At 37.5% G+C, this 24,006-nt stretch overlaps 1 protein-coding gene, 1 long non-coding RNA gene and 1 other non-coding gene across 5 annotated transcripts; 1 reads left to right on the top strand and 2 right to left on the bottom strand.

Moving 5' to 3' along the window:
• The first annotated feature begins 4,692 nt into the window (after nt 1-4,692).
• Nucleotides 4,693-13,714, top strand: LOC149084116 (uncharacterized). The gene is made up of 5 exons (XM_089234462.1): nt 4,693-4,967; nt 6,955-7,003; nt 8,680-8,791; nt 10,332-10,382; nt 13,475-13,714. Exons 1-5 carry the CDS (start codon nt 4,776-4,778, stop codon nt 13,611-13,613), a joined length of 543 nt encoding a protein of 180 aa, XP_089090588.1. The 5' UTR covers nt 4,693-4,775; the 3' UTR covers nt 13,614-13,714.
• Nucleotides 13,715-15,829: 2,115 nt separating this feature from the next.
• On the bottom strand, nt 15,830-15,936 carry LOC149084115 (U6 spliceosomal RNA). The gene has a single exon (XR_016193080.1). It is a non-coding gene; the product is annotated as a U6 spliceosomal RNA (small nuclear RNA).
• Nucleotides 15,937-16,291: 355 nt separating this feature from the next.
• LOC149084114 (uncharacterized) lies at nt 16,292-21,999 on the bottom strand. Of its 3 annotated transcripts, none has more exons than XR_016193026.1 (4): nt 21,891-21,999; nt 19,099-19,159; nt 17,610-17,672; nt 16,295-16,484 (listed from the first exon to the last, which is right to left on the bottom strand). It is a non-coding gene; the product is annotated as an uncharacterized LOC149084114 (long non-coding RNA). The 3 variants fall into 3 exon arrangements; XR_016193027.1 differs by having other exon boundaries at nt 21,907-21,947; XR_016193028.1 differs by lacking the exons at nt 19,099-19,159; nt 21,891-21,999 and adding an exon at nt 18,454-18,547 and having other exon boundaries at nt 16,292-16,484.
• Nucleotides 22,000-24,006: the final 2,007 nt, after the last annotated feature.

Below are 24,006 nucleotides of genomic sequence, written 5' to 3'. Positions count from 1 at the left end.
CCGGAGCGAGTGCCATGAAAAATTTTCATTTGTATTCGTTTTACGAACGAATAAAATCCAGGGCTCCCAAACAATTACCCGGGACACCAATTCGCATACTTTTGGTGGGGCCCCCAGACTGGCTTTATCTCGGGCTTCGGCTGTTGCAAATTCTACAACAGAAAAGAATGAGATTCATCCAGGGCCCCCAAAATGAAACCTGTAAACATAGGGCCCCCGACTTGGAAGCTTGTCGGTCATCCCCCGGAGCGAGTGCCATGAAAAATTTTCATTTGTATTCGTTTTACCAACGAATAAAATCCAGGGCCCCCAAAATGAAACCTGTAAACATGGGGCCCCCGACTTGGAAGCTTGTCGGTCATCCCCCGGAGCGAGTGCCATGAAAAATTTTCATTTGTATTCGTTTTACGAACGAATAAAATCCAGGGCCCCCAAACAATTACCCGGGACACCAATTCGCATACTTTTGGTGGGGCCCCAGACTGGCTTTATCTCGGGCTTCCGCTGTTGAAAATTCTACAACAGAAAAGAATGAGATTCATCCAGGGCCCCCAAAATGAAACCTGTAAACATGGGCCCCGACTTGGAAGCTTGTCGGTCATCCCCCGGAGCGAGTGCCATGAAAAATTTTCATTTGTATTCGTTTTACCAACAAATAAAATCCAGGGCACCCAAAATGAAACCTGTAAACATGGGGCCCCCGACTTGGAAGCTTGTCGGTCATCTCCCGGAGCGAGTGCCATGAAAAATTTCCATTTGTATTCGTTTTACCAACGAATAAAATCCAGGGCCCCCAACCAATTACCCGGGACACCAATTCGCATACTTTTGGTGGGGCCCCAGACTGGCTTTATCTCGGGCTTCCGCTGTTGCGAATTCTACAACGGAAAAGAATGAGATTCGTTCAGGGCCCCAAAATGAAACCTGTAAACATGGGGCCCCGACTTGGAAGCTTGTCGGCCATCCCACGGAGCGAGTACCATGAAAAATTTTCATTTGTATTCGTTTTACCAACGAATAAAATCCAGGACCCCCCAACCAATTACCCGGGACACCAATTCGCATACTTTTGGTGGGGCCCCAGACTGGATATATATTTTGCTTCCGCTATCGAAATTTTTCAACGTTAAAGCAGCAAGAAAACAATGAGATCCATCAAGGGCCCCTGGAAATGAAAACTTTTTACTTATACGTGAAATCTTCCCCGGGTACCCCGACCCTGTGTTGGGAGCACTGCTGTTGTGTGTGTATATTATACATATATATACCTCTCGGCATGGACCTCCCCCCCCCCCCCCCACAAAGGAAGGGCTGACAGGGGCCACAACGATTCTTATCACTTTTTGATTTTTCACACTATAAATTAATCACAGAGGGGCCCCTGAAAAGCTGGTTTGGGGGCTCGAAATCTAAATTCCAGCCTAAGGGCTTTGCTGTAGGATGTAGGAGCCTCTTGGTACATGCACATAACATGGTCCCGATGGGTCAAATGGGTCCCGATATGTGAATATCGACCCAATATCGATATATGATATATGATATCATATCGATATATGGATATATGAATATGAATGTACGATATATGAATGTGAATATCGATATATGAATCGAACCGACTTCCGTAACAGATTTCCGTCACTCAAAAATTTCACCCACTTCCGTCACTCGGTTGCTTAGCAACAGGCCCTTTTCGAGTTTGTTTGTGATTTTATATTATAGAATAGATATACAAACCTGTGCAAGGCCAGTAGGCTCTAACTCCACAGGTGCACTATTCAAACAATCAATAAAATTGGAAAGAGACGGCAGGGAACATCAGTACACATTCATACACACGAATATATACAAAGAGAAAAATGCATAAAAGATGACACCAATAAAAAAAAAATAAAAAAAAAATCCCCGAACACAAAACAACAATAAAATAAACATCTTTACACAATAAAATTCAATATATAAATCAGAATAAAATACATGTATATATATATATATATTTAAAAAAACACACAAAAAAATAAACAAACAAATAAAAAATCATCACATGTAATTCCAAATTGAAATAATCAATAGAACTGATGGAAAAAAAAAAGTTATATAAATAAAACAAGCATATATGCACCAATAAAACCCGACATCAACTAAAATGCATAGCACATTAAAAATGTTGAAAGATCAGAAGCGTTGAGAGAGTGACAGAATCTGTGATATGTAGATGAACATACGAGATCTGGTGGTAATTTGTTCCATACTCTTCCAACTCAGCATCGGAAGTTATAAAATTTAGCATTGTTCCTGGCAGTTGGAATTTTTATTTGTAATGAATGTCTTCTCAGTGATGGTCTGGGATTGATTTCAAAAAATGGAGTTGACTGACCCGTATATACTAAGTTGTGTACAAGTTTGAAGCACAGCTTTAAGTCGGCTTCAAGGCGACGCCATTCTAAAGAGTGGACGCCGAGACATCTCAGCCTTTCCTCGTTTGGGCGATGACGCAGACTGCAAAACTGTTTGGTAAATGACTTCTGGACCTTTTCGATGAATTTTATATCTTTCACTTTGTACGGAGACCATATTTGCGAACAATACTCCAGGATTGGGCGTATAAAAACGGTAAATGCTTGCATGAGTGTAGCGGTATCACATTCTCCATACGCCTTCCGTAGGACATAAGAAGCGCGTCTCGCTTTACACACTATATTCGAATAATGTAAGTCGAAATTTCTGGTATTGCAAATGGTGATCCCCAAGTCAGTGTAGGAAGTGAACCTCTGGAGCTCTTCGCCACCCATCGAGTAGCTTGGACTCATTCTGTATCCCCCTATGTGCATGACACCACTTTTGTTAACGGAAATTGGAAGACGATTGACCACAGTCCAGTTGTGGAGACGTTGGCAGGCAGAATTAAGCTCTGTGTGTTCAGACGTGGGAAAAAACAGTTTAACATCATCAGCAAATTGTACTAGTGGAATTGGATGAGTGTAAAAAGCAATGTCATACGTGAATAGTACAAACAACAGTGGACCCAACACAGAGCCCTGAACTAAACCGCTAGATACGCATTTTTTCCCAGAGAGGCAATCTTCAACACGAACCTGAAAAGTTCTAGAGCCCAGATATGACTGCAGTATTCGGCACATCTTTTCTGGCACACCCAAGTTCAATAGCTTTGTGATTAGAGAGAGCGGTCTATTTTATCGAATGCTTTGTGAAAATCAATAAACAATATATCAATTTCGGTTTTTTTCTTCAACGGCATTTGTCCAATAGTCGTGGCAAATTAGTTGTTGTATTAATAGTGATCGACCAGGAACAAAACCAAATTGATTAGATGGTATAAACCCTGAATTGATAGCAAATGTAAGAAGTTTTTGGACCAGACATCTTTCGAATATTTTAGAAGAAATATCAGTCAATGATACCGGGCGATAGTTTTGAGGATCAGAACATTTGCCTTTATTTCTGAAAATAGGACGAACTATGGCATTCCTCCAGGAATTGGGTATCATACCAAAGTCATAAAATACTGGAACACTGCACTCAAGAAATAAGATGCCTCGTCTCGTAAGGCCCTGTAGAAGCTACCGGGGATACCATCAGGCCCAGTAGAAGAGCGAGAAGGCAGTGCATCTATTAAAGAAGCGATACCTCTAGCATCAAACATATCGATGAATTGGGAATGGTCTTGCATAAGGCCGCCATCAAAATGAACTTCTGTCGCGAACGGTAACAAGTAAGCGTCTGAAAATATGTCCGCAAATATATCAGCCTTAGATTGACTGTCAGTAATTATAGCTCCATCTACAACAAGGGATGATATAGATGCAGCCGAACGTAGTTTCCGTCGAGCGTCTTTGTAGAAGGCAGTACGATTATTATTGCCACAAATCGAACGGAGGTGTGCACTCTCGCTTGATGCAACGTACGCATTGTATTCCTGAGCCATGGCACAATATATTCGTTTGTTTAGAACACTCGGATACCTCCTCAAATTGCGCCAAGCAATCAGTTTCCTCTTACCGATTAGTCGCAGTCTTTTATTTGCCACGTTGCTAAGTTTTAATGACATACGAGGAATATACCTCCAACAATTCAAAAAGAAAGTTTGAAATGCATCGAGGGGAGACATGCGCTTTTCCCGGATAGAACCAAAGAGATCATGTAGTAATAGAGAAAGAGCGTCATAATCCGCACTCCTAAAGTCATGTTTAGCCAAGCCTGAATAATTATTGGCTATTAAATCAGGCAGTCGAAAGAGAAATGGTATATGCGGTGGGTTGTCACTATTGCAGAAGGGTGGCAATGATCGTATGTCGATTATAAATTCGGGAACAGTGCACAAAAGAAGATCCAAGAAATTCTCTCCCTTAGTGGGAGAGTCAACAAGTTGATTGAATCCCAAGTCTGCAATAGAGGCAAGAAAGAATCTGTCAGTTGGCAATCTGTCTCCAATGCATCATAGGCGGAGATAGACTTGGAAGTCTGGAGGGGGGCACGATGATGATGTCAATTCATATATACACATATACATTAGATCTGCCCACTCCACTTTTGACGCTGGGTGCCCCCCCCTCCCCCCCAGTATCTCCGCCCATGCAATGCATCAGAAATTACAGGTAGTATAGTCAGATAATTTCTAATCTGTGATCGGAACCAGATCACGCAGGCAAAAAGCTTTCAGTGCCAAAAAATCACTGTATAAAAGCGAAACAGAGTAAGCAAGTGCGGCGTTGTTTTTGTTTGTCCCTAGAGTGGAGTGTTGAAACACAATAGGAAAAATGAGTCGAACTTCCCGTAAGACGCGCTTCCCTTCGAAGCGCGAGGCCAGACTGCAACAGATATGCAAGTACGACAAGCGCCACCAACTCGGAAGCGCTTCGAAAAACGCTTCTAATCGGTCCACGGCGAGAGGCGATGACGCCGCCATCAAAATGTCCAACAACAACAACAATAAGATAACCAGGAAAAAAGTAACTCGCATTCAAACTTTATTATCGTCATTCATTAGCGTGTATTTTACTGCCAAGGTTTAGCGGGCTAATTACGGCCCAGGGGCGGCTGCGAATTCGAGGAATGAGTGGTCAAGAGGAGGCGGCGAGCAATAAATCCGCCACTGCCCTCAAGAGCGAGTGATTACGTTAGAGAGTGACCCAAAGAGTTTGCTAGCCTAAAAGAGCGACCCAAAGCCGGGCGGGGGGGGGCGGCAATCCGTGGCACGCGAACGCTTTTTTTTTTAAAAGGTAAAGAAATCTCTCGAACTTTTGAGAAATCATTGTTTTACTAATGGTGGTCTTGTAGGTGGCTAAACCTATAATTGGTATGGTAGGTGCTCTGAAAGTAATAATTATGATGACCTGAAGTAGTGTCCCAATCCGGCCACACAGGTTGCAGGGCATGGCCGTCTTAAGAGCATCGTGGGCCCCGGGCCAAGTGATTTTTCATAGGCCCTGTCAGGAAAATTCTTGAAAAATTCAACTGCTTCTCATTTTTCTGAGGCCCCCGTGCCGTGCGGACCGATGCGTTAAGACGGCACTGTCGCAGGGCACAAGATCTGCCCCTTCTTGCAAGCATGTAAGTGATCAAAGAGTGACCTAAAAAGTTTGCAAGAGAGTGAATGACAAGTGCAAGCACATAAGTGACCGAAGTGTGATTTAGAGCGATGATACTGGTCAGTGAGTGACCTAAAGAGCTTGCAAGCATGTGAATGACTAAAAAAAATGTGCAAGCACATGAGTGACTAAAGAGCAAACTATAGAGCATGATAGCAGGTCTGTAAACAACCAAAAGAGGGGCCAAGAGAGTTTGCAGTCATGTAGCTTAAGTGAATAAAGGAGTGATTTCTCTCTGGGACAGGTCAGTGAGTGACAAAAGAGTGATGTTGAGAGTTGAACTTTTTTGTCTGCTCAGATTTGGCATCCTACCAGAGCAGTGCTTCATTCAGCCACATGACCCAAGATCTACCCCGTGTTTGCAAGCAAGTAAGCAACAAAAACAGTGTGCAAGTGAATAAATGACTTAGCTAATGACCTGGAGGGCAAGGGTACGAGTGATCTGAATTTTTCACAAGCATGTGAATGGTCAAAACAGTGTACACACAGATGAATGACTTAGAGAGCGAGGGTATGGGAAAAGGGTACATGTCTGTGAGTGACCTAAAAAGTGTGCAAGCATGCAAGTGACCAAAAAGAGACGTGGAAAACAAGGCCATATTGAATCATCGGAAGTGTTAGCTTAAAGAGTTTTTAATCATTTCAATGAAAAAAAAAGTGACCTATACAGTGGAGAGGGGTGGGGGGAGTGGTTGAGACTAGTAAGCAACCTAGTGAACGAAATCAAAAGAGTAAAAAAATATTAAAATAGTGACCTGAAAGATTAACAGAGCAAAGGAACATGTCAGCGACCAGCAAAAAGAGTGGTTTAAACACAAAGGTGGCATATTTACAAGAGCGGAGGGCTAAGTAGGCTCTTCAGCCCAGGGCAACAAATTTGAGAAATGAGTGGTCAAGAAAATTGAACTAAAATGGGGGAAGGGCAGCAACACTTTGAATTTTCATCTTTCCATTATAATATTTTTGTGTGTAAAATTTCATTAATAGTCTTCCTCGAGTAGCCATTTTGAATCAATTGCTCGCGAGCACCAAGAGTGCTCAATGCTCATGACAGATTTTCTTCTCTCGAGCACTTGATCAACTCTTAAATTAAATGCACTGTAACAAATAGCATTCAAGAATTATGGTTATGTTTGTCTATAAACATTGCCGAAAAAGACATAGAAGACTAAGACTCTTAGCTCGTGGGCCTAATGTGGCCCATCCACCTCAGACCTGTAGTTTTGGGAAAATGAACCGAGCGACACATTTAGAGATCACTTAGGCATACTTGTTATTCTATTGAATTTAATCAATATATATATATATATGGATATTGATAATCACACATTTGTGTCTTTCTTCATAGAATAAGAAGATGAAGAAATTTTATCTCCGGAAACAGAAATTGCTTACACGTGAGTTGAATTTATTTTTCAAATGAACGCCTTGAATTGATGATTCTTGCTGGCAATCACTATTAATCATAGCGAGTCAGCTAAAGAGAAAAAAAAAAGTTTTATTTGCCCCTATATGAAAACCATTACAATTTGGCGAAACAGTCAGAGGAAACTGGCTTTCAAAATGGCTATGTAAAAAAATATTTGCCTTTTGTGACACTCAAACTTATACGTTCCAAGTACCGTGATATCTCGGCTAACTAAGATAGTTTGTTCCCTAATCATGTTCATTAGCAGAGTTATCACTGTGCAATGGAAGTTATCTGAGATGAACATTGTATGAGACAGAAATCAGTCTTCGACGGAATCAAAAAATAGTCCCTTCATTGATTAATGTTTTTTTTGTGTGTGTGTGTGCATGCATGCATCTTTATAAAATAGAATGCTATTTCTGTCTCGATGTACCATTTCATGCATGTTTCATTGTATAGTACAATATAAGAAAAAGTGTGCAGTACAGAATCTGGGTTCAGACCCACAATCACTGGCAAAATAGTGATTGAGGGCGGGCAGGCAGGCACTCTACCAATACTCAACAATATACAATCATCCCACATAGTACAGGCAAACCAGTTGGAAAATAGAGAAATAATTTTAAAAAAAAGCTAGAACATATGTGTGTATGCCATCTATACGTCATTTTAAATGGAGATCATCTTAGGATGATGGAGCACGCTGAGGGTTAATCAATAAACTATTATTGTACCAAACAACGTGATCTACCCCCCCCCCCCATGCATCCAGGCATGGATCCAGAAAGGGCCGATCGCCCCTCCCAAGAACAAGGAAAAAAATATCCAGTTCAGTAAAATATTTGATGATCCTCCTCAATTACAGAATTCCCCCTCGGATTGCATCATCTGGCATCTGTGCCTGCTTGCACTTGAGGCCCAGGGATGTGACTGGCTAGGCTCCCAGGCATTAAGACAGAACACCAGTCTGGTGCCGCGTAGGTGCTATCAAACTTGTGTGAGACATTTGTCCAATGCATTCTTCTAAACCTATGTCTCATCGCCTCCCATGGGCAGAGATACAGGGGAGGGGGTGAGGGGCATTGTCCCCCCCCCCCCAGTGTCAAAGGTGAAGTCAACTGATCTAATGCATATATATATATAGATGAATTGACATCATCATCATGCCCCCCCCCCCAGCAATAATGACTGTGCCCCCCCCCCCAGACTTCCAAGTCTATCTCTCCGCCTATGTCACCTTCCCCACTAAGCCACCCCAAAGGAATCCATATTATATCTGTAGTCTCTGTCACCCCTTCCTGGTCCCCCCCAAAGTGCGATATCACCTTTTTCTTTGAAAAAATGACGTAGACATCCTTTGAACCAGTTTTGTTTGTCACGAAAAATGTTGCTTTGCAAGTCATTTTACTGTGCAACTAATTTTTTTTTTAACTTGTTCATTAAATGTGCCTTGGATAACCAGAAATTCTGGTTAATTGAAGCATTTCTCTCCCAAAGCATTTTATTCATTTTGAACACAAAATGGTTGTGGGATGACAGAAGAAGTGAATCATAACTCTTAATTTGTAGGACTGAATTTTATACCGTCTTATCTGGTAGTTTGTGATTGTGTAATGGCAATCATTCCTATTTCTTATATAATTTTATACCAACTTTTAATAGATATGGCCGTTGTTCAGAAGCAGATAGCCAGAGAGAAGAGCGGCGAGACAATCCTCGGAGACATGTCGGACATGATAAGTGCTTTACCGAACTTGGAGGAGCTTAGAGCAGAGTAATTTAGAACCTTTCATCATATTATTGATTTTTTTTTACAGAAACTGATGATTATATTTACAATCCTGCTCTATATTGTAGTGATACTTCGGAAAGTATTGGATATTTTTATATATATCTGATATTTTTGATAGAATTGTCTATACATTGTTGATAATGAACATGTTCAGGCTTGATATAAACTAATGTTAGAACATTTTTCTTAACCTAAAAACATTCAACTGATATTTATAGATAATATACATTATGCACATAACATTTGACATTCAACATGAAAATAGTGATCTGATATTTTGACAGAATAGTCAAGCTTATTAATTTGTGGAAGCATTATGAATGCTTCCTCAAATGGTGTGAACTATAAAATTTAGAACATCTCCAACTTGACATCATGATTTACATTTGATAAGTATTAATAAGGTATTTTGAATCCTTTTAAACATTTAATTGTAGAAACATGCAAAATATGATATTTTTGAAAATATAGATACTTTATCTTGACTGAAAATATCATCTTATTCTCAACTGAAAATAAAAAACCATTTTCGAGTGAAAATATTATCCCAACCATGGCTGAAAATATCAGCCATTTACAACTGAAAGGCATCAGACTGAGCCACTAACGCACCATACTCAGAATATCAGCCATTTATAACTGAAAGCATCCATCGGAGATAGCTCGATTAATTAATTTCTCAACACAATAATTCAATATTTGTGAGTTTGACGATGACTCAACGCGGTTCCCACTGACAAGTCGCAGGACTCCTCCCCCCCCCCCACACACACACACAGGGAAAGAGAAGGTAACATGATGAGTTATTGGGATCTTAAAAATATCAGCCATTAACAACTGAAAGCATCGGACTGAAAATATCAGCCATTTACAACTCAAAGCATCAGACTGAAAATATCAGCCTATTTTGACTGGAAATAAAAGCTCATTTACAACTGAATACATGAGACTAAAATATCGGCCCATCCATGAATGAAAATATCAAATCATCCTTTGACAGAAAATAGCAGACCATTCTCAATTGAAAATATCAGCCATTTACAACTGAAAGCATCAGACTGAAAATATTATTCCATCCATGGCTGAAAATATTAAGCATTTAAATTGAAAACACCAGACTGAAAGTATCAGCCCATTTGTGGCTAAATATATTGTATGAAAATATCAAACTATCCTGAACTGAGAATATCGAACCATTCCCGATTAAAAATATCAGCCCATTCCTAACTGAATATTTTTTATGTTTGAATAAATCTGTTTATTTTCAGATGAATTAAATTGTAATAGTGATCAGCAAACTCATGTAACGGATTTTTAGTGCTAATATTAATCTATATTGGATGATTATCTACAAATTTAAATACAGTGGATCCTGCTAATAATGTTTCTCATAAAGCCTTTGTGAAAAATGTTCTAGTTCAAGCTGAGTAGGTGCCAATGAAAAGTCATTAAGTACAAAGTTATGAAATGTTTGCTAACTGCATCAAAGTAACGCATCTTTCTCTTTTCATGCTGCTGTCAGAAGATGCACCAAAATCCAGCAAACTTCCAAGAAGAAGCCACAGCTTTTGATGTAAGTAACATTTGATAGTGTCCAATTTTTTTTTTGTACTCATCATTTTCTGTCTTTCTTTGGCTATTATCCTCCAGAAGTTGATGTTATTTGGTCTTATGATGTAAAATACCCCAAACTTTTTGTATCCTTTTCGCAGTTTCATGAATTTCTCTGATTCAAATTATGAATGAACATAGCTACACCCTCTATAAAATGCAATGCTTTTTATGAACAAGACTTTGTGCAGGTGCCCAAACTCATAGAATAATAAACCCAATAAGAGAAATACTATTTCTCCAAGTTAATTATTGGCAAAATGAGATGTTTGAAGAGGTAAGATATCTCGGAATTGCTAAAATATAAAGCATGAAATTAAGTGAGATATCTTGTATATTCTAGAGAGGAGGTTAAGATATCCCTGAAAACAGTGAGAAAGGAAAGAAATGTATGCTTGTGATCATGTGACACTCAACAGACCAAACTAAGAACCAAAGCCTCTTCTCCGTCTAGGAGGCTATGGCAGTGGTTCTCAAACTTTTATCTTCCACTGCTCCCCTGGCCCTAGTGGACATGTGTCCATGGCTCCCCAGAAAAGTCTGACGCAGAACCACTTCATTTCATTGAATTAGGGTTAAAAGACATCCTCCCTTTTGATTTCATTTTAAGCATCCTCCTACGTTCTCGAAAATTCGCCGTTTTGTTCTGCTTTTCAAAATTATTCGTTTTCTTGTAGGGAATTTTCCCCCACATTGTAATATACACTGAAGAGCCAAAAAAACTGGTACACCTGCCTAATATCGTGTAGGGCCCCCCGCGAGCTCGCAGAAGTGCCGCAACACAACGTGGCATGGACTCGACTAATGTCTGAAGTAGTGCTGGAGGTAATTGACACCATGAATCCTGCAGTGGTGTCCATAAATCGGTAGGAGTAAGAGGGGGTGGAGATCTCTTCTGAACAGCATGTTGCAAGGCATCCCAGATATGTTCAATAATGTTCATGTCTGGGGATTTAGGTGGCCAGCGGAAGTGTCTAAAGTCAGAAGAGTGTTCCTGGAGCCACTTTGTAGCAATTCTGGACGTGTGGGGTGTCGCATTGTCCTGCTGAAGTCCGTCGGAATGCACAATAGACATGAATGGGTGCAGGTGATCAGACAGGGTGCTTACATACCTGTCAGAGTCGTATCTAGACGTATCAGGGGTCCCATATCACGCCAACTGCACACGCCCCATACCATCACAGAGCCTCCACCAGTTTGAACAGTCCCCTGTTCACATGTAGGGTCCATGGATTCATGAGGTTGTCTCCATACCCGTACACGTCCATCAGCTCGAAGCAATTGGAACCGAGACTCGTCAGACCAGGCAATGTGTTTCCAGTCCTCAACAGTCCAATGTCGGTGTTGTCGGGCCCAGGGGAGGCATAAAGCTTTGTGTCATGCAGTCATCAAGGGTACACGAGTGGGCCTTTGGCTCCGAAAGCCCATATCGATGATGTTTCGTTGAATGGTTCGCACGCTGACACTTTTTGATGGCCCAGCATTGAAATCTGCAGCAATTTGTGGAAGGGTTGTGCATCTGTCACGTTTAATGATTCTCGTGAGTCCCGTTCTTGCATGAACTTTTTCCGGCCGCAGCGATGTCGTAGATTTAATTTTTTACAGGATTCCCGATATTCACGATACACTCATGAAATAATCATATGTGAAAATCCAAATTTCATTGCTACCTCGGAGATGCTATGTCCCATCTCTCGTGCGCTGACTATAACACCACGTTCAAACTCACTTTAATCTCGATAACCTGCCATTTTGTAGCAGCAGTAACCGATCTAACAACTATGCCAGACACGTGTTGTGTTATATAGGCGTTGCCGACCGCAGCGCCGTACTCTGATTGGTTGCATATCTCTTTATTTTCATACGCATGCATGTACCAGTTTTTTTGGCTCTTCAGTTTACATCTCTTCATTAAAATGAGTATTTGTGTGTTTCACCCCCACATGTTGACACGCTTTGACCAATCGTCATTGAAATTCCCAGAATACAGGAACTCAAGTTGCCTCCAAGCAGAGCAGATGCTATTCTAACCATAGTCCAGCTTGCCCCAGGATAATACAAAAAAAAGACAGTCCCATAAACAGCTTTGGAAGAAGAAAACCTCAGCATCCATTTTTAGGATATCATTGTTTACTAACCAACAGCTAATTCTGTATACTACTGACCTTTTTCTTGGAATTATGCTGGATTAATATACAGAATTAGTATACGAAAGTGGGGGACACAGATGTTACCTCGTTTATTCAGAAATAAAGAAAATAAGATGCAAATAAAATATTCAAAGCTTGGCAAACTTTCAACTGGAAAACAACACTAACACTCCCGAAATTTAAAAAAAAACAACAACAAAACATTCTGAGGTGAGAGCTTAAAAAGGTTATATATGAGAAAGCTTTCAGACATGCAAACAAATGTGATAAAAGACAATTTTTTTTTCCCAACAATCTCTCGCCATGCTCTAGGTAAAGCAATCAAACTGACCAGACCGGAAACAATTAAATATAAGGGAAGGGAGATGGATCATTATATTTATAGTATTTTTGCTTTTTTTTTAGTACTTCTGTTTTAGTTGGGAAAAATTATTATGGAGGTGGATTTTTTGACGGTATAAGTGGCACCATCTCTAGTGGAAGTTTGGGAAGTGATGTTATATCAAGGTTACACATTCAGGCATCCTTTTTTCTCAGTTTTCCAATCTGGCAAGCTATATTGAATAGTCACACATTAATACAGACATTTTTTCACAGAGGGCACCTCGACTATGGCTTGCTATGCTTCAAGGAGCTGCGACACATATTTTGAGAACCACTGGGCTGTGGTACACTAAAGCAAGATACAGATCATTTATCAAATTAAAATTTTAGTCTTATAACATTCTTGTTAATGAAGTTACTTGCGGCCCAAATTTTTACTGTACGTAATTGGTTTTTTTACAACTATTCATACACTAGAATAGTTCTCCCCTTTCCATTGTAGTTTCATTAGCGCTGCTGATATTACTTTTTTTTTTTTGGCTTCTATTTTTATCTACATATTCTCTATGTTTTCATTCAGGATGGAGAATGTGCAGCTTTTCACTAGTGTGTTGAATAACAAAGAATTTCAAGCAAACCCATTCGCCCTTATCAGTGCTCATCTGAAGAATAAATTGCGGGAAGAAAGTGTGAACGTTTCTCAAAACGAGCAACGCTGAACTCGGTTTTATCTTGTGAAGCATTTCATCATGCATGTGTCAGTGTTCAAATTTGTATGCATTTTCTGTTGTAAATAAAAGTGAATATGTTTGAAAACAAATATCAGTTAGAATCTGACTTCTCAACACTAGACTAGTCATTTTGACAGTTTTCGAACTTCTCGCTCAATTTTCATGATAAACCAGATCATTTAGATTGTTGAAATTTCATGACTTTTCCAAAAAATGCTCAAATATTATGTTGTCAAGCTATCATAAATTAAAAAAAAGAAAACCAGCTGAGATATTTTTAGGTATACCTAGAAAGACCCTGTCACCAGTAATGTTACAGGCAGTTTCATTGCCATGCACAGACAATATTTTGTCAAATCATGGCAGCAAATTTCTACTGATATAGATATGCTCAGTTTGGCTAATTGACATAATCTTTAGTGATAGACCAATTTTGAAATAAAAGTGTTCTGATATGGCCAAAAAAAAAGTCTAGTGATGCAAATCATCGAATCTTATCTGAAAGCTAGTAGAAATTTGGAAAAGTGTGGTAGTTGTTTTTCTTCATCAATACTTTGCTGAAACCCTGAAGCAGAACAACTATTCCCTGGTAGATATGAAAATAAAAGATCGAAAGGAAATTTGATGTGATATTCATCAGGGACCCCTTTGCATGAGCCACGTTTGACTCGTTTACACACAAAAACATTTGTGTTTTCTGGGGAAGAAAAAGGAAAATATTCTCTCTCTATCAATGCATGGAAATATATATTCTCAAAATGAGAAAAATTTCTGAAACATACTAGTTTTACAACAAAACAAAGTATAGTGTTGATCAGATTGCTCGAAAGGATTCCGTGCGAAAGCATTCATTTGCCAGCATGCATTTTCCACAACATTCAATACAGCCTCAAAAAATGCTTGGTTGATTTGTAGAAAAAATGAAATAAAACTGTTAAAATTAAATTTCCTTGTTGAAATTAGCTCAAAAGCTTAGCTAAGACCCTTATTTGTTCAGGGGAATCAGAATTTTACTCACAACAGAAACAGCAGGCTCTACTGTACAGCGATGTATTCACAAAACAAACAAACTTTCATTGCTTAAAAAAAACCTGTGTGTTGAAAATGTGTTTCTGCAATGTAATGAAGGTATTGAAAAGTGTAGAAAGTGTGATGTGCGAATGCAACTGCAATTATAATGTTTAGAATGTAAATATTTCTTTTTATCAGTTATGCGATGAGGGTAGGCATTATCCTGTTCAAAAACATGAGCCAATACTGACCACTAATTTCTTTTCGATTGATTTGTGTTTATTGTATATGAAAAGGACCCTAAAAATTTTTGGGAAAAAATTTTGAAGAAATAATTAACATAATTATTTAACTCATCAGTTATACACCTTTAAGCATACCTATCAAGTCTTAACTTGAAAAAATAATCATTAAAAACGTATAGATACAAGGCCACAACAAGTGAGATGCCCATCGAGGTGGCTGAGAAAAAGATGCCCATAACAAATATGGATGTCATATGTTTCAACAATACAGCTACCGAATTAAAATTGCAATCAAAAACTAAAAACTATGCATATAATACATGATAAAATTTTATACCGGGTGGGCAAAAGTCCGTGAAAACTTTAAAAATGAATAAAAACCGGAAAAATAACCGACATAAGAAACGGTTATCGCTAGGTCAAAGGAATTTTTTAAGACGGAAAAAAACCTCAAATAGCAGCTGATAGGTGACGCTGGTGCGAGCGACTTCGGTGGAAATATGCAAATGAGATGGTTATAAGCACTTAAATACTCGCACTCCTAATCCACAATCAGTTCACCGTTGTAAACCGTATTTGTGGACCTGCTGCACTCTGCCGTTGCTGGATTTATGACTCGCCAGCCATGTGTTATCTATCCCCTGTGGTGGTCATGTGGAACACATACTGCTGTAATAAACGATTTGGAGTGATTCTGTTCGTTATTTGCATATCTTTTCTTTGACTTTTGTACATCAATGCCACCTAGTGGCTGTTTTGTTCTCTCTTAAAAAAATTCCTGTGACCTAGCGATGCCTAAGCCTGCAAACCATTTTTATTTCGATTATTTTTCCAGTTTTTATGAATTTTTAAAGTTTTTACGGACTATTTTTGCAACCCCTGTACAATACCCGTAAAAATATGTATAGTTGTCTCGTTCTAAGAGAGAGTATGGATTACTTCTCGATTTACCCCAGGTTTATCGTATTGATTTTGTGTGCCATCCTTGCGCAGGGGCTATGCTAATCTTCTCTGTATCGTTCCAATTTTAGTATATGTACTGCCAAAGCAAGTACCAATATGTATGCGTCTGGAGCGAAGAAGTTAAAAATAAAATTTAATTATAAAATTTATTTGGGAAACAAGTTTTTATATATAATATAAATTACTTACCTACACTCATATTTATATTTAAATATTGGAAAAAAAACCCCGAAAATTGAGATTTTATAGTGAAAATTAACCTCCAGTCATTTCTACCGGTATCAGTCACTCTAGGTAGAATGAAATGTAGATCCTTCTAGTATTAACCCTTTGAAGGGCAGACATTTTTCCAAAACCCGTAGAAAACAATGTGAACAGGTGTGCCCACTATGGGGACACCCTACCGGAAAGAGTTAAATCAAAATTACACTGTTTCAAATTGATTGAACAAGTTACATATTGTCATGAAAGTAACAGTATCATATATTTCTCATGTTTTTTTCCATACATCATTTTTTTTATCCTTTTCTATTAGAAGATTTCGTGCACCAGCATAGAGTCTTTCTCCTTGATATTTTTAATGTCATCTGCGCAGCTTCGCATCCACTGCAGCATACGGTACTTCCTCCAATTTTTGAACCTTAAACAGATATAATGATTGTTAACATATCTGACAACGGGTGGGGGAAAAGCATTTAGTTTCAGTTTTCACTGTTGATACCTGATGATTGATAATTTATGGAAAATTTTGTTAGCCTAGAATTATAGTACAGTATATAGTAGGGTGGATCGAAAAGTATAGGAATTTTTTTTTCAAAATTACTTTTGACATTGGGTGGGAAAGTTGTATCTTGCATGTATTAGTTTGCATAATTTTTTTTTATCGAAATCCATTCACATCTTCTGGTGCCCCAAGCGCCCCAAAAATAGTTAAAAATTCACACTTTTATGAAAATGTATTAAAAATTGTAAATTAAATGAAAAATGTTTATAAATTTTGCAGAGTATTCAGGTATTAAAGTATAAACTTATAAATAATAATTTTATAATAATACATAAAGTATAAATTTAAACATTAAAGCAATAAATCATAAAACTTATAAAAATTGAACTTATATAATGGCTTTTTTAATTCTGTTAATTTGAAGATTTACATATTTCTAAATTTTGTAATGCTTTTTGGTATTAAAATGTTTGATATGGCTTTTTGATGTTATCCTATTCAATATGAAGCCGTGTCTCTTCTTCACACACACTTTCTGACACTATTTGTGAATGTATCTTTCAACTGCTTGGTATGGCATGAATATTTTCACCACTCCTTCCAACTTTTACTATACTATAAATAATTTTATACATTTAATAACACACAATAAACAATTTTTCATTCTCTGCCTATACTATTTTCCCTGTGAAATTGATTAATTAACTCATTTTTTTAAATTCAAAATTTGCATAAAAATCGATTTTTGGCAAATATTTAAGTGTCTTGGGGGCACCAGAAGAAATTAATTGAAGTTGAAAAAATTGTGCATTTATGCTAGTATGCATAAAACACAACTTTTGCACCCCCATGCCGATTCTTTTATCCACATTTTGATTTTTCGATCCACCCTAGTATATAGTGTACATTATACAGTACTATAGTACATCATTATATATAGCACATTTTTATTAGTGTTACTTAGCCATAGTTGTTGGGGATGCGCTTAACGTTCCGAACATAAGATATCAAATTTTTTTCAGGCCAGTTATATTTACTCACGCTTCGGACATGATTTACACCTTGCACCTGTCCAGCAACGTGTTCTTTTTTCTGCATCGCTATCTGAAAAAGGAAAAATAACCAACACGTGTTCACAAGCATTTTTTTTTAACATGAACAGTATATTCCATGTTTTGCATTTCAAAGACAACATTTTTATTACTTTCACATAATTAATTTATTCCAGATTAATAATATTTATATTTACACAAACTGTATAGGGAGATAGCATAACTATATGCGTGTTTCCCAAGCTCCTTCTGGGGGGGGGACGACGACGACTATCTACTTTGTACGAGTCTGGTCTTGGCGATCTTGATGTTATTGGTGACCACCACACTATTTATTTAAGGAAACATTATAATTTCCTTACAGAGAGTAATTAATTCTTTAGTGGGAGATATCAAAAAATGTTTTGGTATAGTACTATATTTAAGGCAGTAGATCATAGTCGGAGATAGACTTGGAAGTCTGGGGGGGGGGGCATGATGATGATGATGTCAATTCATATATACATATACACATTAGATCTGTCGACTCCACCTTTGATGCTGGGGCGATGCCCCCCCCCCTTCCACGCTCCCAGTATCTCCGCCCATGCAGTAGATATATCTACTGCCTTAAATTCATGGCCGCCTGACGGAAAGGCTCACATAGTAGAGTATAGAATTTGTAGAAATGTGCTGTAAGAAAGGAAAATCTAAATGGAAAAAAAAAATCCTAACTGGCGAATAATAAAACTAAGTTCGAAATATTACTTTTCGAAACATTTCAGAATTGAGAAATAATTTCATAATTAATGAAAAATAAGTTCAGTATTAATGTGAAATAATTCCATATTTACAGAAAGAAGTAGTTTCAGAATTAGTGGACAAAAATTATTTTGCAATTCAGGAAAATTCACATTGAAAGAAAGATATATGTAGTGACCGATCATAAATTATGCTCTGTGACGTCACATTGTCATGTTCCCCGTTGTAGCATTTTTGGCCTTGCGACGGATGGACCTGCCAGCTGATCGCCAGACAGTTTTCGAACATTTTAGTCAGTGTGATTGTATTTCGTCATAGAGAATGGATGTCGCGTATAACTTGTCAATAAAGGTTGCAAATAAAGGTTCATGTTTTTAAAAATGCAATTTACATCTTCTCATTGCCGTCGCCTTCAAATATTTCCAGAATTATATTGAAAAATATTTTTATAATAATTGCAAGAAATATTTCCAGAATAAATGAAAGTTCATACTTGGTGTAAAAATAATTTCAGATTTAATGAGATTAATCTCTCGAATATGAATATTCATATTCGAGAGATGAAAAAATAGTTTCAGAACAAAAAACAATAATATATAGTCTCCTGTTTTTGACTCTCGACCCACCAGTTAAGACACCACTGTAAAAACTTGGGTTTTATATGATTTAGAATTAATAATAAAAAATCAGATTCAGCAATACAAAAGAATATAAAGAAATCCTTGTTGTAGTCATACCTATTGGGACGCATATGATGATGATGACTAAAGCAAATATCAATTCTTTTTGCATGGCATTCTGCGGGAAAAATACGTAACATTTAATCCAATATAAAAAAAAATGCGCAATCTGTGTAAAAAAAATTTTTGAAATGATTTTTTTAGAAGCCCAGTTTGTAGCACCATCTATTAAACGACAACGGTAATGGATGCTAAGAGATGTCGTCTAGCCACCGAATGTTTACCATGGGCGGAGATATGCCCCCCCCCCCCCCCAGAGTCAAAGGTGGAGTCGACTGATCTAATGTATATATGTATATATGAGTTGACATCATCAAAAGCAAAAAACTCTTCACTGATGTATTAGAGTTTTCACGTGTTTTTTTTTCTTTTCTCCACGCGTTTACACGCTTTGACTAGTCACCGTCAAAATTCCAAGAATACAAAAATCCAAATTGTGTCCAAGCAGGTCAGATGCTATTCTAACCCATAGGTGGAGATAGACATGAAAGGCTGTAGGAGGGGGAAACCACATGATGATGATGTCAATTCACATATATACATATACCGGCCCTATTATTGACGCAGAAAGAGCGTGCCCTCGCCATTTCTGCCCATGCTCTAACAATGGCCCACCCAACTAGTCCCAGGATTCGACAGAAACTGCAAAGTGTCTTTGGCAACCATCACAAGCCGGTGGAAGTACTGCCGAGCTTCGGGGGGGGGGGGGGGAGGAGGTCAACATCAAAGGAGCCGGTGGTCTTGTGCTTCGTAGAATAGCCCCTTACAAGTATAGGAAAGCTTTCATAAATGCAATAAACGTAACAAATCAACAAGGTTCTTGGACGAAGAAAACTTCAAGATATTTAAGGAGAAGGTCACAAAGCAATAAAGCTCACCAGAGCAGTGAGATAAACTCATTATAAATGAGGGGAGACAAATCAGTATTTGCTCTTTTTTGTCTTTGTTTGTTTCAGCGGTTCTGTTTTAGTTGGTAAAAATTAGTTTTGGTGCCATCTGTTGTGGAAATCGATAAAAGTGACGGCATCAAGGGTACATACGCAGGCGATCTCCTTCCTCGGTTTTCGAATCTGGTTACCCTATGCCCGTCTTTCACCTGTCTTCAGACCAACCATGACCCCCGTTCTGTCTCCCTAGGGTATATAAGCTGGTTCGCGTCAAAAGATGTGGGCCACAGTGGAAAATCCAACGACATCCAAGACCAGCAAACCGCCCGCACCAGACCAGACAGCTTCGAGCCAACCAACAGAAGGAATCCTGTCTTCCACCTGCCAAGGTCCACGGGTTCGAATCTGGGGGAAGAACATTGAGAAAACCAGTTCTGTAACTATCGAGCCTGGGGCGATCACCGATATAGATGGCACCTTCATTTCCCACCCAACTCCACTGATTGGAAATTGACGTACGGCGATATGACCGGAATTGGTGCGTGGTAAAGTAGTAGCACTTTCAAACACATAACATATATTTCTCAGAATCAAAGTTCACGTTCGATACAGAACACATACACGGCCATTCCGACAAGCACCAATTCGTTATAAGTCCCTCAGGAGAACATTCACGAGGTGCATAATCAATTTATTAGTACAGTAAAACCTCTCTTTTGTCCGGCAGGACAAAAACATTCGTCCGTAAAAGAGGGTTGAACGTTAATTAGGGGTTTGAAATGCATACTTTATTGCACAAGGTTAAATTATTTGGCCGTAAAAGAGGGGTGTCCGTTAAGAGTGGGGGGGGGGGGGGGTTAATGTAAAGCAACCCATTTACAATCCGGAATAGGCCTATCTGGTTTAGGAAAGAGATTCGATCTCATCAAGAGAAAAAGAATTAATGAGGAAAAATCTCAAGATGAATTGCGCAACAATAACTCTTTGTCAAAACAATAAATATTATGTTGTTGTGCATTAAATATTGGGTGGTTTGGATGACATGGATTCAATGCCATTAGACGTTCGCTAGATGGCGGTGCAAACAAGTTGGAGACGACTACGAAAAACTACTTGAGAAAATTTTGTGCCGACGATGCATGTAAAAATTGTGTAAGATGTGTTTTATTTTAGAACCTGTGTTTTATTATAGAACCTTTTTATTTTAGGATTTGAATATTTTTCTCCCCCATCACAAGCAGATGAAGTTATATTATTTCATGGATTTTTTCAGCACGTGAAAAAAATTAGTAGTCTAGCCGTTGGTTATTAACTTTTAAGTACGCACGCGAGAGCAGTGGGCGCAAATTTCCAAATTTATTGTTAATAACTGCCACTTTATAATACCGAAGAGAGCTATTCTGTACATGCCACATCAATGCAGCATTTTCGTTTAAGTTTGAACCCCTGTAATCCCGTGTATATTTAAATATACATGGGGAAAAAAAACCAGTTATACAAAATATTAGATATTGAGAGGGGCACGGAACACTTTTCACACCGAGCCATGAATGAATGAACGCCAGAACTTTGCCGCTGGACTCTTCCCGGGCCACAAAATGACTTTTGGTTTTACATTAACGCGCACATAACACATTTTAATACAAATAACTGAAATTTAGTTGTTTTTATTTATTAAAAAAATAAATAGTTTTTGTAAATATCATCAAGATCATCTTCCACGAACCTTTAAAATTTTTACAAGAAACGTATTGGAGATAAAACTTCAGAGCATATTGAAAGCAATTTAGATATGACGAGGATTTTCTTAAAAAAAATAGCTCCAATATCTAATATTTATATAGCTGTAAGAACTATCGAAATAACTGTTAAGAGTAAGATATGGATATCGGTAATACTCACAGATTACGTGTCGTACCTTTTGTGCATTGAATTGGGCGAAAAATAACTAAGTATTTGTGGCGTTGTTTTCCGCGAAAGGAAGGGTAAAAGTAAAAATTTCCCGCTTCCGCAGAATCATTTTTTTTTTTGGCCTATCACACAGGGCTTCTTCCTTTTATTTGCTAACGTCAATTACATTTTCCGGATTCTGTAATACCTCATGGAAAAAAAGAAAATGATTTTCGATTTTGTTACTTATCATTAGAGTCCGGATTATATGCACTAAAATAGTGGAAAATATGCTCTAAAAATATGCACGTAAAAATGCAAAAATAAGCACGTAAAAATGCAAAAATAAGCACGTAAAAATGTAAAAATAAGCACTTAAAATACAAAATGTGCACTTAAAATACAAAATGTGCACTTAAAATACAAAATGTGCACTTAAAATACAAAATGTGCACTTAAAATACAAAATGTGCACTTAAAATACAAAATGTGCACTTAAAATGCCAAAATATGTATTAAACACCCCAGAATAGCACTAGCAATCTTGAAAAAGTCAAAAAGTCCGAAATATGTACAAAAAATGAGAAAATATGCATTGAAAAAAATCACCATGCCATAAAAAAGCAGATGTGTTTTTGAAGGAATTTTTTCTATTTCTTAGTGCATATGTATTCATTTGCAAAAACTATCCCCTTATAAAATATATATGCATATATACCGCATATGCGGTATAATATATTAAATGCCTGAATAAAATAACTTGTACATATTTTTTATTCAAGCATTTTTTTAATTTTTAGTTTGTAGTAGCTGCTCAATAACGAAAATACCAGTAACAAAAGAATTTCGACACCATTTCTAAAACAATTTAACACTTTGACATATCTCTAGAAATAGCCTTACAATAAAACAGTTAGCATTCGTAAAATACTTTATAAATATGTATTAATTCACTAAATTTCACCTGCGGGAAAAGAAACCGATGTTATGAAAAAAATTATGAACTATATTTATTTGAAAAATTATTTAAAAAAATGAGTGAGCTTAAATAAACCTTCAAAAATATGCACTTATACAGAAAATTCTTTGATTTTATGCATTTATATGCATTAATACAAAAAAAGGCCAAAATATGCATTTGCATATAATCTGGGCTCTACTTATCATCCAATTGATTTTTCTGAGAGAGCTGATGATAGTGAGAGGCTAATGAGGTTGGAGCTGAACCAATTTTCGGAGATTTCCCAGGATTAAAAGTAAATAATAGGAGCTGTGTAAAGACCCCCCCAAGTGTGACTGCACCTCCGAACAGAACCGTCTTTAGGGGGGTGTGCGACAGGTGCGGTCGCACCGAGTCTGATATTTTCCGGGGCTGTAATAAATTATTGGAGGCTGTCACCAAGTCCCGGAATCTTTTCCTCCGTAAATTCCGAGTTTCCATCTCAATTCAGGAATTTATCTCTCTATCTCTCTTCTGTTAATTAAGAATTTTTATCAATTCTGAAAATTCTCCTTCCGTTAATTCTGAATTTTTTTTTTCAGTTGTGGAATTTTTCTTCTCGTAAATCCTGAGTTTTCTCTAGATTATTGCCCAGAATATATTTTCATTAATTCAGAATATATTTTCATTAATTCAGAATATATTTTCATTAATTCAGAATATATTTTCATTAATTCAGAATATATTTTCATTAATTCAGAATATATTTTCATTAATTCAGAATATATTTTCATTAATTCAGAATATATTTTCATTAATTCAGAATATATTTTCATTAATTGTGAAATTTCCCTTCCCGCAAATTCTGTATTTTCATCAATATTTCTAAAGTTATTTCTGCCGTTAATTCTGAATGTTCTTTAAAATTCGGAAATTTTCTTTCTTTAAATACTGAACTTTTCTTTAATTCTGGAAATTTTCCCTTCCGAAAATTCTGAATGTTCATAAATTGTGCCTTTCATTAGTACTGAATTTTCTTCAATTTTGGAATTTCTCCTTCCGTAAATTCTGAATTTTTTATTATTTCTAGAATTTTTTTCTTCTATTAATTCAGAATTTCCAGTAATTCTGGAATTTCTCTTTCCGTAAATTCTGAATTTTCTTCAATTCTAACGTTATTTCTTCCGT

The sequence above is a fragment of the Pholcus phalangioides genome, unplaced genomic scaffold (assembly GCF_987345545.1).
Source record: "Pholcus phalangioides strain wild (caught in Gottingen) unplaced genomic scaffold, Ppha-v1.0 ptg000008l_1, whole genome shotgun sequence".
NCBI classification, from domain to species: domain Eukaryota; kingdom Metazoa; phylum Arthropoda; class Arachnida; order Araneae; family Pholcidae; genus Pholcus; species Pholcus phalangioides.
Note: the sequence above shows the minus strand (reverse complement) of the source record. Positions and strands in the feature narration are given on the sequence as shown.